Below are 13903 nucleotides of genomic sequence, written 5' to 3'. Positions count from 1 at the left end.
TTTCACTGCATGAAAAGCCATGTATCCGGGCCCGAATATTCCTGTAAACTCCTGGATACAGCCCAGATATTCAGGAGTATCCAGGAGTATGTCGTTGTTACATGGACCGGAATACTCCTGGATACGTACCAGGTTTGGGGGAGGCCACAGCTATTTGCATTTCACACCCGGTTGCCATGGTGAATAATCCCCTGGGTGCTTGCCAGGGAATATTTGCATTTCACACCTTGGTCAACAGTCTGGATAGGTGGCACAGAATGTCTTGCCCCTCCTATAAAACCCCTTCCCATTGGTCCAATAATTTATACTTTTACTTTTATTTTTGATTATTATTAGTATATTATCATATGTATAATGTACATATATGTCACCCAAAGATGAATTACACAAATGCTTTTCCGAAGGACAATAGTGCAATACAGAAAACAGAATATACAATATACCAAATATGAGCACTGCTGCTTTATGTGCCGTTTAAAGACACTAGTGGTCTATGGCCTCAAGTGAAGCAAGTCTCTGACGGTGAGTTAGGACATATTTCTGGTCCGTGTCCAGCCTCTGCTGGAGCACACCACACAGTGTCGACAACTCTGCACTGCGGGGTGGAGGCCGGACAACCCACACTGGCCTTCCATCCACGATGGAGTCCTCCTCTTCGGACATGAGGTCCACTGTTGCGGTCCCCCACAAGGCCTCTTCCCCAGTTTGGAGGACACCAGCTCTCGCGTTGTACAGCTGCATAAGCACAGGGAAAACAGGAGTTCGACCACTGAAGTTACTCTTAATTAAGTCATTTCCCCATGTTACTACATGGGGAAATATGGTCTCACTTACTCTTCTCTTCCTTTGCCTCATGCGTGCAGCAATCCTGCTCTCCTCTTTCTTCTGAAGATCCTGGTCCATCCTGTAACTCTTCCGAATCGTCTCGAAGTACGTCTTGCAGGATGCTAGAGACAAGACATGGGTTTCATTTATCATCAAACTCAGCATACACAGGAGAGCAGTGTGAGAGATAAGAGAGAAAGATGTTTTGATAAACGAAACTGATTTTAAGTCTCTGTTTATTTTATGTTTAGAGGCATGGGACATTGTGACTCACCCATTGTGACTTCAGGCTCCACATCCGGCAGAACCAAGGAAACTTCCCTCATAAGATGTGTTGTCACCCCCTGGTTGTGGGGGGAAGATACACTGTGGAACAAAGGAAGCCAGGTGTTAGGAGGGTATAATGGCCTGGAGACAGGCACAGGATAGAATTACAGATGAAATAATATTGCCACCAACAAAAACGTTATCTTACCTTGTCTTTGGGTCATACCTGTGCGTGTTGTTTTCGCCATTGTGCAACCTTCGCACAGCTTCCTGTATAAAGAAGGGGGGGAAAGTATAATGGTTAAATTCACAATCACATGGGATAAAGTAGCCTAATAATCGGTCCATTCCATAGGCAGCAACGTAAAAGTGTAAAATATATCAGTAATCATATATATAGATATAACACACACACACACACACACACACACACACACACACACACACACACACACACACACACACACACACACACACACACACACCTGGCAACAAAAACAAACTTACTGAAGCAGAACAGTTTCCCGCTCGTTTTAGCTTCTTCGATGCCGGCTCCTTTACTCTGGCGACCCTGAGTTCCTCTCTGACCTCGCAAAGCATCGACTCCATCCTGTCCAGCCGCTTATTTACAGTATCCATGAACGCGTCCAACTTTCTGGATAAGTCTTTCACTGCTTTGGGACCGGGCATCTCCGCGAAGGGCGCAGGAGAGGCGCGTGGAAATGGTTCCAAACTCTCCTGACTCCGCGGTGTTGCTGCTGGACTATTCTTCCAATTCGGCTTTCCGCAGAAATACAGGCTTCGTTTGCGGGACATCCTCAGCGAGAAATGAGCAACAAATACAGTGGACTACCGTGACGTCAGACGAAACGCTCCCATTGGTTGTTTACAGTCACGTGTCCCCACTGAACCGTGAAGTAGAAGAATAGCAGGTCACACTGCATGCGGAATGTGTAAATGATGGGAAGGGGGGGGGGCAGGCTTCAATACTCAGCCCCATCCATATTATTTGCATTTGAAAGGCCAAGCCACCAGCTAACGACTTTAGTCTGGCAGATTCCTGAAAACCTGCTGTATTCAGGCATTTGCAGGGTCCGCATAACACATTGCTGCTGCACACATCTGAATACCTCCGGGAAACAGCCGGTTTGCCTGAAATTTACTGTGCCCCGGATATTTCCAGATACAACCCTTTTCATGCAGTGTTTCTTAAACACATTCATAATTATAAATTGTTCGAATAAGACAAGTGTGTTTATGCATATGCATAGATAATTCGTTCATTCGTTCGTTCATTTTACCGTTGATGGTAAAAGCGCTTTGTTACTTTTCTTACTTTTTTATAGCTAATGATAAATGTCATTGCTCCGACAAAATGGAACAAATTGAACCTGTGCATTTCACGGAGCACATGTGTAAAACGCTATTTTGGTGACGCGGCCTGACACCGCTTTGTGAAATTGAGGGACGGCTCAGTCATGAAAATCCCAGCATGACTCAAATGTATATAGGAATAACAACTAAAGTAAAATAAACATTTGGAGGATGCGGGCATCGATCCCGCTACCTCTCGCATGCTAAGCGAGCGCTCTACCATTTGAGCTAATCCCCCACTGAATGCATTCGGGATCCTGCTTGCTTCAAGTACTCTGTCATGTTGTTGACGTGTCGACAAAAGTATCAATGAAAATGTATTCACATTTGAAATTAAAAGCCCACATCTGTGTGCTTACTTGAACTTTGAATTGGAGAACAATGAAGAGGGGGTTTTGGGTAGCCGCTTCACAGAGGGTTCCGCAGAGTGTTTATTTTACCCTTCGACTCGACTGACTCACTGAACTGAACCACTGAACCCCTTTGAATTGCTTAGCTGCTTAGGCTTAGGTTACGAGGTCCGACGAGATCGGGCGTCCTCAGTGTAGAATGGTATGGCGATAAGTGCTTACGAAGAATCGGCTCGTTGTATAACTTCGTAACGTCAGCAATACGTCTGTTGCACATTATAAACTAAATGACAAGCATAAGACAAACAAACAAGTGGTTGGATAGACGAGAGAGCGCCTTGGAAAACTAGGCCTTGTAAATATTTAGTTCTGAACGTGTGCCTACGTTAATACTTTGCGTGGGATTTCAGAAGAAAAATCAACAGATTTACGTATATTTCCCCCCGAATCTTCGGACTATGAATTCAACAGGGGGTGTTGTAAGGAGCTCTTTGAGAATTGGGCAATCGATATAACTCTTGTCTACTGCCAAAGGAGTACCAGCGGGGGATTAGCTCAAATGGTAGAGCGCTCGCTTAGCATGCGAGAGGTAGCGGGATCGATGCCCGCATCCTCCATACTTTTTTTTTTTTTTTTTTTTTTAAACTGCATTACTGCAGATTTTGAATAATCACTTCGAGGTAAGAGTGGTGCTTCTGTTGTTGACTAAAAGTTGAATTTCATTAGACAACAACATTCTGAAGTCTGACCGCTTTCCTTTGCTTGGCCTTATTTTTGTTTTGAACTGCATTTTGTGTCACTCAAACACCATGCAATAAATCTACATGGCAACTTGTTTCCAGAGCTGTGACTTCGTGTATCAGCGCGTCCGGCAGGTATTTTTCCCCCTTACTTAGCCTCTCTGCGACTATATCCCCCCCCCGACCCCCCCCCCCACCGTCCTTTGGATAGTCGCTCTACACACAGCAATCATCATTCTTTCTGGGTGAGCTATTTTTGTGTCTGTAAGCAACTCATTTTCATCAACTCCCTATTGACACTAGAATATCTATAAAAGCACCCGGATGAAATTAACACAGAAAAATCCCAGATACACGGTCAACAGAAGAAGAAAAAAAGGTGGGAGCTCGCATCCGCTTCTGTCACGTCTTATTGGTGTCGTGTCTGATGTCTTACGGTTTCAATGTGTTTTTATACACTATGCCGGTATATCATGCCCAAAACAAATTTACCTTGTGGACATTAAAGTTAAACTCATATAAACTCAACTCAATAGGACAATACAGTGACATAGACGCACAGTCAATAACAAGCGCACAAACCACCCATGGATGTATCATGGATGTATCATGACGTCACAGTTACGCTGTACCCCCTCCCCTCACCACTACTTCACTTTGACATGACGTCACAATTACGAAGTGACTGTGGGATTCGCTCAAATGGTAGAGCGCTCGCTTAGCATGTGAGAGGTAGCGGGATCGATGCCCGCATCCTCCAAAGACACTTTTACTTTTAAATTTCAAGGTATTCATTTTAAGACACCGTACCAAAGTGGTTGAAGGTCGCAACACAGTAAACTTGCCTAACAAGCAAGAGAAGGTTGTGCTCTAAAGTTTTGTTTTTGTTTTTGTTTTTTCGAAAATCTTATTTACGTGTTGTAATATTTTTATTTGGTCAAATATAGCCATGTATGTTTATACTAATTATGGAACTTGAAATGTAGGTTGTTTTAAAACATAAAAAAAAAACAATCTGACTACCACAAACCAAGTTTAAAGGTTGCCATCATTACTGTGGAGCACAGAAAAACAAAAAAAATGCAACACATACATATTAACACACGGTATTAAAACAGCGGATCTTAAATCTATGGACCTTAAGTCTGTAGGCACTGGACCCCATCCTCTCACCACTACTTCACAAACCCAAAGTAACCGGGGGATTAGCTCAAATGGTAGAGTGCTCGCTTAGCATGCGAGAGGTAGCGGGATCGATGCCCGCATCCTCCACAGATACTGATGTTCAGTTCTGTCAATTGTTGTTCATTCCAAAATTATTGGAATTATTACCTAAATACCTATTTGACAAAACGGCTGGTGTCTCCAAACAAGTTTTCGGAAATGTTAGAAACGCAGACATTTCTAACAGAAAAACATAAGGCATAATAAAGACAGAAAAAACATGGCTATGACCCAGTCAAATCAATCCTGTATAGTCACAATATTCATACTGGAATAAAAAAACAAAATGAACAAAACAAAAATAAAAGGATCAGGCTTTTCTTATTTTGTGTTAATTTTAAAGTGCAAATATACAAAATAAACTCCACCAAAAATACGTAGAAATTAAGTAGTACATTTCCGGAAATTCTAGGTCCGCTGAGTAAGTAAAATTTCCCAACAACATTAATAACAAAACATATTCATACATACATTAGTCGGGCCAGAACAAGTCTACAGACGCACAAATCTCCTCTGATGATTCCTGGGATGTATCATGACGTCACAGTAGTAACTGGGGGATTAGCTCAAATGGTAGAGCGCTCGCTTAGCATGCGAGAGGTAGCGGGATCGATGCCCGCATCCTCCAAATACTCTTTTACTTTTAAATTTCAAGGTATTCATTTTAAAAGACCGTACCAAAGTGGTTGAAGGTCGCAACACAGGTTACTTGCTTAACAAGCAAGAGAAGGGAGTGCTCTAAAGTTTTGTTTTTTCAAAAAGCTTATTTACGAAAACCAGTGCCAACGTGTTGTAATATTTTTTGTTGGTCAAATATAGCCATGTTTGTTAATACTAATTATGGAACTTGAGATGTAGGTTGTTTTAAAACATAAAAAAAACAAACAACCTGACTACCACAAAACAAGTTTGAAGGTTGCCATCATTACTGTGGAGCATTGAAAAACAAAAAACTGCAACACATACATATAAACACAAGGTATTAAAACAGTGGATCTTAAATCTATGGTCCTGAAGTCTGTAGGCACTGCACCCCCTCCTCTCACCACTACTTCACTTTGACATGACTTCACAACTGCCAAATAATTGGGGGATTAGCTCAAATGGTAGAGCGCTCGCTTAGCATGCGAGAGGTAGCGGGATCAATGCCCGCATCCTCCACAGATTCTGATGTTCAGTTCAGTTGATTCTTGTTCATTCCAAAGTATTTGGAATTATAACCAATGACTCATTTACCAATTTGACAAAACGTCCGGGATCTCCAAAGAAATTTTTGGAAATATTAATGATAATAAAAAAAAACCATTAGAAACAGAGACATTTCTCACAGAAAAACATAAGGCATAATAAACACGGAAAAAACATGGCTATGACCCTGTCTAGTCAATTCAGTATAGTCACAAGATGAAGAAAACAAAAGTAAAGGGATCAGGCTTTTCTTATTTTGTGTTAATTTTAAAGTGCAAATGTCCAAAATAAACTCCACCAAAAATACGTAGAGTTGTACATTACTGGAAATTCTAGTTCAGCTGAGTAAGTAAAATTTCCAAACAACATTAATAACAAAACATATCCATGTATACATTAGTAGGGCCAGAACAAGTCAACAGACGCAGTTCCTCCTCTCCACACCTTCCCATCATGTACACCACCCCTGCTTGCCAAGGGACACCGCCTTGGCCCACCTCACAGCCTCCTCCGCTGTGGAGCGGAGGCCTTGGCCCAAGTTGGATGGCTAGGTGTAAGTCCAAGGCCTCCCATTCCTTGCTGAACATGTCCCACAATGTCAGCATGTCTGAGGGCTGATATTGCCTCCTCCACTGCTGTTGCTGGTCTTCATTTACGCCCAGTTGCCAATATTGGTGCATTCTTCCTCACCACCAAGTCTTTGGACCCGTTCAGCGTCATTTGGAGTTGGGTTTTCGCACACTTAATTTCCTCCGTCAGACTGGTGAGGGGCAGCTTGAGGACCCCATCTCCATAGAGGCCAATGGTGGTAGGCAGATGGATTTTATCAATCAATTGTAGGCCTTTGGTGATGTCTTTGCACAGCTGTTTTACCTGGTCTTTGTCCTTCAGGCTTGCGTCATAGCACCTTCCAAGACTTTTGAAAGGCTGCTCAGCCATGGTGGGCATTGGATGATCTCCAATGCAAAAATCTCAGGTCAGTAAGCACTCCCTTCAACACTGAGATGCTGCGTGACTTGGATGGCTTAAATAAATCTATGGACCTTGAGTCTGTAGGCACTGTACCCCCTCCTCTCACCACTAATTCACTGTGACATGACGTCACAACCCCAAAGTAACCGGGGGATAAGCTCAAATGGTAGAGCGCTCGCTTAGCATGCGAGAGGTAGCGGGATCGATGCCCGCATCCTCCACAGATTCTGATGTTCGGTTCAGTTGTTTGCTCATTCCAAAATTATTGGAATTATAACGAATGACTCATTTACCTATTTGAAAAAACGGCTGGTGTCTCCAAACAAGTTTTCGGAAATAATAATAAAAAAACATTAGAATCGCAGACATTTCTCACAAAAACATCGCTATGACCCTGTCAAATCAATCCAGTATAGTCACAATATGAATACTGGAATAAAAACACAAAATGAAGAAAACAAAAGCAAAGAGATCAGGCTTTTCTTATTTTGTGTTCATTTTAAAGTGAAAATATACAAAATAAACTCCACCAAAAATACGTAGAAATTAAGTAGTACATTTCCGGAAATTCTCGTTCCGCTGAGTTAGTAAAATTACCCAACGACATTAAAAAGAAAACATATCCATGTATACATTAGTAGGGCCAGAACAAGTCTACAGACGCACAAATCTAGTCTGATGATTCCTGGGATGTATCATGACATCATGCTAGTAAAGGGGGGATTAGCTCAAATGGTAGAGCGCTCGCTTAGCATGCGAGAGGTAGCGGGATCGATGCCCGCATCCTCCAAAAACTCTTTTACTTTTAAATTTCAAGGTATTCATTTTAAGAGACCATACCAAAGTGGTTGAAGGTCGCAACACAGGTTACTTGCTACACATGCAAGAGAAGGGAGTGCTCTAAAGTTTTGTTTTTTCAAAAAGTTTATTTACGAAAACCAGTGCCAACAGTGTGTTGGCACAATATAATCAATTGTAGGCCTTTGGTGATGTCTTTGCACAGCTGTTTTACCTGGTCTTTGTCCTTCAGGCTTGCGTCATAGCACCTCCCAAGACTTTTGACAGGCTGCTCAGCTATCGTGGGGATTGGATCATCTCCAATGAAAAATCTTGGTCAGTAAGCACTCCCTTCACCACTGAGATGCTGCGTGACTTGGATAGCTTAAATAAATCTATGGACCTTAAGTCTGTAGGCACTGTACCCCCTCCTCTCACCACTACTTCACTTTGAGATGGCGTCACAACCCCAAAGTAACCGGGGGATTAGCTCAAATGGTAGAGCGCTTGCTTAGCATGCGAGAGGTAGCGGGATCAATGCCCGCATCCTCCAAAAACTCTTTTACTTTTAAATTTCAAGGTATTCATTTTAAGACACCATACCAAAGTGGTTGAAGGTCGCAACACAGGTTACTTGCTACACATGCAAGAGAAGGGAGTGCTCTAAAGTTTTGTTTTTTCAAAAAGTTTATTTACGAAAACCAGTGCCAACAGTGTGTTGGCACAATATAATCAATTGTAGGCCTTTGGTGATGTCTTTGCACAGCTGTTTTACCTGGTCTTTGTCCTTCAGGCTTGCGTCATAGCACCTTCCAAGACTTTTGACAGGCTGCTCAGCTTTCGTGGGGATTGGATCATCTCCAATGCAAAAATCTCAGGTCAGTAAGCACTCCCTTCACCACTGAGATGCTGTGTGACTTGGATGGCTTAAATAAATCTATGGACCTTAAGTCTGTAGGCACTGCACCCTCTCCTCTCACCACTACTTCACTTTGAGATGGCGTCACAACCCCAAAGTAACCGGGGGATTAGCTCAAATGGTAGAGCGCTCGCTTAGCATGCGAGAGGTAGCGGGATAGATGCCCGTATCCTCCAAAAACTCTTTTACTTTTAAATTTCAAGGTATTCATTTTAAGACACCATACCAAAGTGGTTGAAGGTCGCAACACAGGTTACTTGCTACACATGCAAGAGAAGGGAGTGCTCTAAAGTTTAGTTTTTTCAAAAAGTTTATTTACGAAAACCAGTGCCAACAGTGTGTTGGCACAATATAATCAATTGTAGGCCTTTGGTGATGTCTTTGCACAGCTGTTTTACCTGGTCTTTGTCCTTCAGGCTTGCGTCATAGCACCTTCCAAGACTTTTGACAGGCTGCTCAGCTTTCGTGGGGATTGGATCATCTCCAATGAAAAATCTTGGTCAGTAAGCACTCCCTTCACCACTGAGATGCTGTGTGACTTGGATGGCTTAAATGAATCTATGGACCTTAAGTCTGTAGGCACTGTACCCCCTCCTCTCACCACTACTTCACTTTGAGATGGCGTCACAACCCCAAAGTAACCGGGGGATTAGCTCAAATGGTAGAGCGCTTGCTTAGCATGCGAGAGGTAGCGGGATCAATGCCTACATCCTCCAAAAACTCTTTTACTTTTAAATTTCAAGGTATTCATTTTAAGACACCATACCAAAGTCGTTGAAGGTCACAACACACTTGCTACAGGTTATTTGCTACACATGCAAGAGAAGGGAGTGCTCTAAAGTTTTGTTCTTTCAAAAAGTTTATTTACGAAAACCAGTGCCAACAGTGTGTTGGCACAATATAATCAATTGTAGGCCTTTGGTGATGTCTTTGCACAGCTGTTTTACCTGGTCTTTGTCCTTCAGGCTTGCGTCATAGCACCTTCCAAGACTTTTGACAGGCTGCTCAGCTTTCGTGGGGATTGGATAATCTCCAATGCAAAAATCTCAGGTCAGTAAGCACTCCCTTCACCACTGAGATGCTGTGTGACTTGGCTAGCTTAAATAAATCTATGGACCTTAAGTCTGAAGGCACTGCACCCCCTCCTCTCACCACTACTTCACTTTGACATGGCGTCACAACCCCAAAGCAACCGGGGGATTAGCTCAAATGGTAGAGCGCTCGCTTAGCATGCGAGAGGTAGCGGGATCGATGCCCGCATCCTCCAAAAACTCTTTTACTTTTAAATTTCAAGGTATTCATTTTAAGAGACCATACCAAAGTGGTTGAAGGTCGCAACACAGGTTACTTGCTACACATGCAAGAGAAGGGAGTGCTCTAAAGTTTTGTTTTTTCAAAAAGTTTATTTACGAAAACCAGTGCCAACAGTGTGTTGGCAAAATATAATCAATTGTAGGCCTTTGGTGATGTCTTTGCACAGCTGTTTTACCTGGTCTTTGTCCTTCAGGCTTGCGTCATAGCACCTCCCAAGACTTTTGACAGGCTGCTCAGCTATCGTGGGGATTGGATCATCTCCAATGAAAAATCTTGGTCAGTAAGCACTCCCTTCACCACTGAGATGCTGTGTGACTTGGATGGCTTAAATAAATCTATGGACCTTAAGTCTGTAGGCACTGCACCCCCTCCTCTCACCACTACTTCACTTTGAGATGGCGTCACAACCCCAAAGTAACCGGGGGATTAGCTCAAATGGTAGAGTGCTCGCTTAGCATGCAAGAGGTAGCGGGATCAATGCCCGCATCCTCCAAAAACTCTTTTACTTTTAAATTTCAAGGTATTCATTTTAAGACACCAAACCAAAGTGGTTGAAGGTCGCAACACAGGTTACTTGCTACACATGCAAGAGAAGGGAGTGCTCTAAAGTTTTGTTCTTTCAAAAAGTTTATTTACGAAAACCAGTGCCAACAGTGTGTTGGCACAATATAATCAATTGTAGGCCTTTGGTGATGTCTTTGCACAGCTGTTTTACCTGGTCTTTGTCCTTCAGGCTTGCGTCATAGCACCTTCCAAGACTTTTGACAGGCTGCTCAGCTTTCGTGGGGATTGGATGATCTCCAATGAAAAATCTTGGTCAGTAAGCACTCCCTTCACCACTGAGATGCTGCGTGACTTGGATGGCTTAAATAAATCTATAGACCTTAAGTCTGTAGGCACTGTACCCCCTCCTCTCACCACTACTTCACTTTGAGATGGCGTCACAAACCCAAAGTAACCGGGGGATTAGCTCAAATGGTAGAGCGCTCGCTTAGCATGCGAGAAGTAGCGGGATCGATGCCCGCATCCTCCAAAGACTCCTTCGCTTTTAAATTTCAAGGTATTCATTTTAAGACACCATACCAAAGTGGTTGAAGGTCGCAACACAGGTTACTTGCTACACATGCAAGAGAAGGGAGTGCTCTAAAGTTTATTTTTTTCAAAAAGTTTATTTACGAAAACCAGTGCCAACAGTGTGTTGGCACAATATAATCAATTGTAGGCCTTTGGTGATGTCTTTGCACAGCTGTTTTACCTGGTCTTTGTCCTTCAGGCTTGCGTCATAGCACCTTCCAAGACTTTTGACAGGCTGCTCAGCTTTCGTGGGGATTGGATGATCTCCAATGAAAAATCTCAGGTCAGTAAGCACTCCCTTCACCACTGAGATGCTGTGTGACTTGGATGGCTTAAATAAATCTATGGACCTTAAGTCTGCAGGCACTGTACCCCCTCCTCTCACCACTACTTCACTTTGAGATGGCGTCACAAACCCAAAGTAACCGGGGGATTAGCTCAAATGGTAGAGCGCTCGCTTAGCATGCGAGAGGTAGCGGGATCGATGCCCGCATCCTCCAAAAACTCTTTTACTTTTAAATTTCAAGGTATTCATTTTAAGACACCATCCCAAAGTGGTTGAAGGTCGCAACACAGGTTACTTGCTACACATGCAAGAGAAGGGAGTGCTCTAAAGTTTTGTTTTTTCAAAAAGTTTATTTACGAAAACCAGTGCCAACAGTGTGTTGGCACAATATAATCAATTGTAGGCCTTTGGTGATGTCTTTGCACAGCTGTTTTACCTGGTCTTTGTCCTTCAGGCTTGCGTCATAGCACCTTCCAAGACTTTTGACAGGCTGCTCAGCTTTCGTGGGGATTGGATCATCTCCAATGCAAAAATCTCAGGTCCGTAAGCACTCCCTTCACCACTGAGATGCTGCGTGACTTGGATGGCTTAAATAAATCTATGGACCTTAAGTCTGTAGGCACTGCACCCCCTCCTCTCACCACTACTTCACTTTGAGATGGCGTCACAAACCCAAAGTAACCGGGGGATTAGCTCAAATGGTAGAGCGCTCGCTTAGCATGCGAGAGGTAGCGGGATCGATGCCCGCATCCTCCAAAAACTCTTTTACTTTTAAATTTCAAGGTATTCATTTTAAGACACCATCCCAAAGTGGTTGAAGGTCGCAACACAGGTTACTTGCTACACATGCAAGAGAAGGGAGTGCTCTAAAGTTTTGTTTTTTCAAAAAGTTTATTTACGAAAACCAGTGCCAACAGTGTGTTGGCACAATATAATCAATTGTAGGCCTTTGGTGATGTCTTTGCACAGCTGTTTTACCTGGTCTTTGTCCTTCAGGCTTGCGTCATAGCACCTTCCAAGACTTTTGACAGGCTGCTCAGCTTTCGTGGGGATTGGATCATCTCCAATGCAAAAATCTCAGGTCCGTAAGCACTCCCTTCACCACTGAGATGCTGCGTGACTTGGATGGCTTAAATAAATCTATGGACCTTAAGTCTGTAGGCACTGCACCCCCTCCTCTCACCACTACTTCACTTTGACATGGCGTCACAAACCCAAAGTAACCGGGGGATTAGCTCAAATGGTAGAGCGCTCGCTTAGCATGCGAGAGGTAGCGGGATCGATGCCCGCATCCTCCAAAAACTCTTTTACTTTTAAATTTCAAGGTATTCATTTTAAGACACCATACCAAAGTGGTTGAAGGTCGCAACACAGGTTACTTGCTACACATGCAAGAGAAGGGAGTGCTCTAAAGTTTTGTTCTTTCAAAAGGTTTATTTACGAAAACCAGTGCCAACAGTGTGTTGGCACAATATAATCAATTGTAGGCCTTTGGTGATGTCTTTGCACAGCTGTTTTACCTGGTCTTTGTCCTTCAGGCTTGCGTCATAGCACCTTCCAAGACTTTTGACAGGCTGCTCAGCTTTCGTGGGGATTGGATCATCTCCAATGCAAAAATCTCAGGTCAGTAAGCACTCCCTTCACCACTGAGATGCTGTGTGACTTGGCTAGCTTAAATAAATCTATGGACCTTAAGTCTGAAGGCACTGCACCCCCTCCTCTCACCACTACTTCACTTTGACATGGCGTCACAACCCCAAAGTAACCGGGGGATTAGCTCAAATGGTAGAGTGCTCGCTTAGCATGCGAGAGGTAGCGGGATCGATGCCCGCATCCTCTAAAAACTCTTTTACTTTTAAATTTCAAGGTATTCATTTTAAGACACCATACCAAAGTGGTTGAAGGTCGCAACACAGGTTACTTGCTACACATGCAAGAGAAGGGAGTGCTCTAAAGTTTATTTTTTTCAAAAAGTTTATTTACGAAAACCAGTGCCAACAGTGTGTTGGCAAAATATAATCAATTGTAGGCCTTTGGTGATGTCTTTGCACAGCTGTTTTACCTGGTCTTTGTCCTTCAGGCTTGCGTCATAGCACCTCCCAAGACTTTTGACAGGCTGCTCAGCTATCGTGGGGATTGGATCATCTCCAATGAAAAATCTTGGTCAGTAAGCACTCCCTTCACCACTGAGATGCTGTGTGACTTGGATGGCTTAAATAAATCTATGGACCTTAAGTCTGTAGGCACTGCACCCCCTCCTCTCACCACTACTTCACTTTGAGATGGCGTCACAACCCCAAAGTAACCGGGGGATTAGCTCAAATGGTAGAGTGCTCGCTTAGCATGCGAGAGGTAGCGGGATCGATGCCCGCATCCTCCAAAAACTCTTTTACTTTTAAATTTCAAGGTATTCATTTTAAGACACCAAACCAAAGTGGTTGAAGGTCGCAACACAGGTTACTTGCTACACATGCAAGAGAAGGGAGTGCTCTAAAGTTTTGTTCTTTCAAAAAGTTTATTTACGAAAACCAGTGCCAACAGTGTGTTGGCACAATATAATCAATTGTAGGCCTTTGGTGATGTCTTTGCACAG

The 13903-nt window shown here is 43.2% G+C and overlaps 1 protein-coding gene and 11 non-coding genes across 12 annotated transcripts; 10 read left to right on the top strand and 2 right to left on the bottom strand.

The window, feature by feature from the left end:
• Positions 1–384: 384 nt before the first annotated feature.
• LOC142896087 (uncharacterized protein C14orf93-like) lies at positions 385–1914 on the bottom strand. Its single transcript, XM_076037566.1, has 5 exons — positions 1600–1914; positions 1301–1362; positions 1100–1191; positions 835–947; positions 385–735 (listed from the first exon to the last, which is right to left on the bottom strand). The coding sequence occupies exons 1-5, from the start codon at positions 1906–1908 to the stop codon at positions 484–486; spliced, it is 828 nt and encodes a 275-aa protein (XP_075893681.1). The 5' UTR covers positions 1909–1914; the 3' UTR covers positions 385–483.
• Positions 1915–2631: 717 nt separating this feature from the next.
• trnaa-agc (transfer RNA alanine (anticodon AGC)) lies at positions 2632–2704 on the bottom strand. The gene has a single exon. It is a non-coding gene; the product is annotated as a tRNA-Ala (tRNA).
• Positions 2705–3360: 656 nt separating this feature from the next.
• trnaa-agc (transfer RNA alanine (anticodon AGC)) lies at positions 3361–3433 on the top strand. Its single transcript has one exon. It is a non-coding gene; the product is annotated as a tRNA-Ala (tRNA).
• A 1322-nt stretch (positions 3434–4755) lies between these two features.
• On the top strand, positions 4756–4828 carry trnaa-agc (transfer RNA alanine (anticodon AGC)). The gene has a single exon. It is a non-coding gene; the product is annotated as a tRNA-Ala (tRNA).
• Positions 4829–5335: 507 nt separating this feature from the next.
• On the top strand, positions 5336–5408 carry trnaa-agc (transfer RNA alanine (anticodon AGC)). Its single transcript has one exon. It is a non-coding gene; the product is annotated as a tRNA-Ala (tRNA).
• A 460-nt stretch (positions 5409–5868) lies between these two features.
• On the top strand, positions 5869–5941 carry trnaa-agc (transfer RNA alanine (anticodon AGC)). Its single transcript has one exon. It is a non-coding gene; the product is annotated as a tRNA-Ala (tRNA).
• Positions 5942–7657: 1716 nt separating this feature from the next.
• Positions 7658–7730, top strand: trnaa-agc (transfer RNA alanine (anticodon AGC)). The gene has a single exon. It is a non-coding gene; the product is annotated as a tRNA-Ala (tRNA).
• A 2100-nt stretch (positions 7731–9830) lies between these two features.
• Positions 9831–9903, top strand: trnaa-agc (transfer RNA alanine (anticodon AGC)). Its single transcript has one exon. It is a non-coding gene; the product is annotated as a tRNA-Ala (tRNA).
• Positions 9904–11451: 1548 nt separating this feature from the next.
• On the top strand, positions 11452–11524 carry trnaa-agc (transfer RNA alanine (anticodon AGC)). The gene has a single exon. It is a non-coding gene; the product is annotated as a tRNA-Ala (tRNA).
• A 469-nt stretch (positions 11525–11993) lies between these two features.
• On the top strand, positions 11994–12066 carry trnaa-agc (transfer RNA alanine (anticodon AGC)). Its single transcript has one exon. It is a non-coding gene; the product is annotated as a tRNA-Ala (tRNA).
• Positions 12067–12535: 469 nt separating this feature from the next.
• Positions 12536–12608, top strand: trnaa-agc (transfer RNA alanine (anticodon AGC)). The gene has a single exon. It is a non-coding gene; the product is annotated as a tRNA-Ala (tRNA).
• A 1009-nt stretch (positions 12609–13617) lies between these two features.
• Positions 13618–13690, top strand: trnaa-agc (transfer RNA alanine (anticodon AGC)). The gene has a single exon. It is a non-coding gene; the product is annotated as a tRNA-Ala (tRNA).
• The last annotated feature ends 213 nt before the right edge of the window (positions 13691–13903 follow it).

This window comes from Nelusetta ayraudi, unplaced genomic scaffold, assembly GCF_046127955.1.
Source record: "Nelusetta ayraudi isolate G7.1 ecotype Tasmania unplaced genomic scaffold, CSIRO-AGI_Nayr_v1 ptg000052l, whole genome shotgun sequence".
NCBI lineage: Eukaryota > Metazoa > Chordata > Actinopteri > Tetraodontiformes > Monacanthidae > Nelusetta > Nelusetta ayraudi.
The sequence above is the reverse complement of the archived record's forward strand: the minus strand, read 5'-3'. Positions and strand labels throughout refer to the sequence as shown.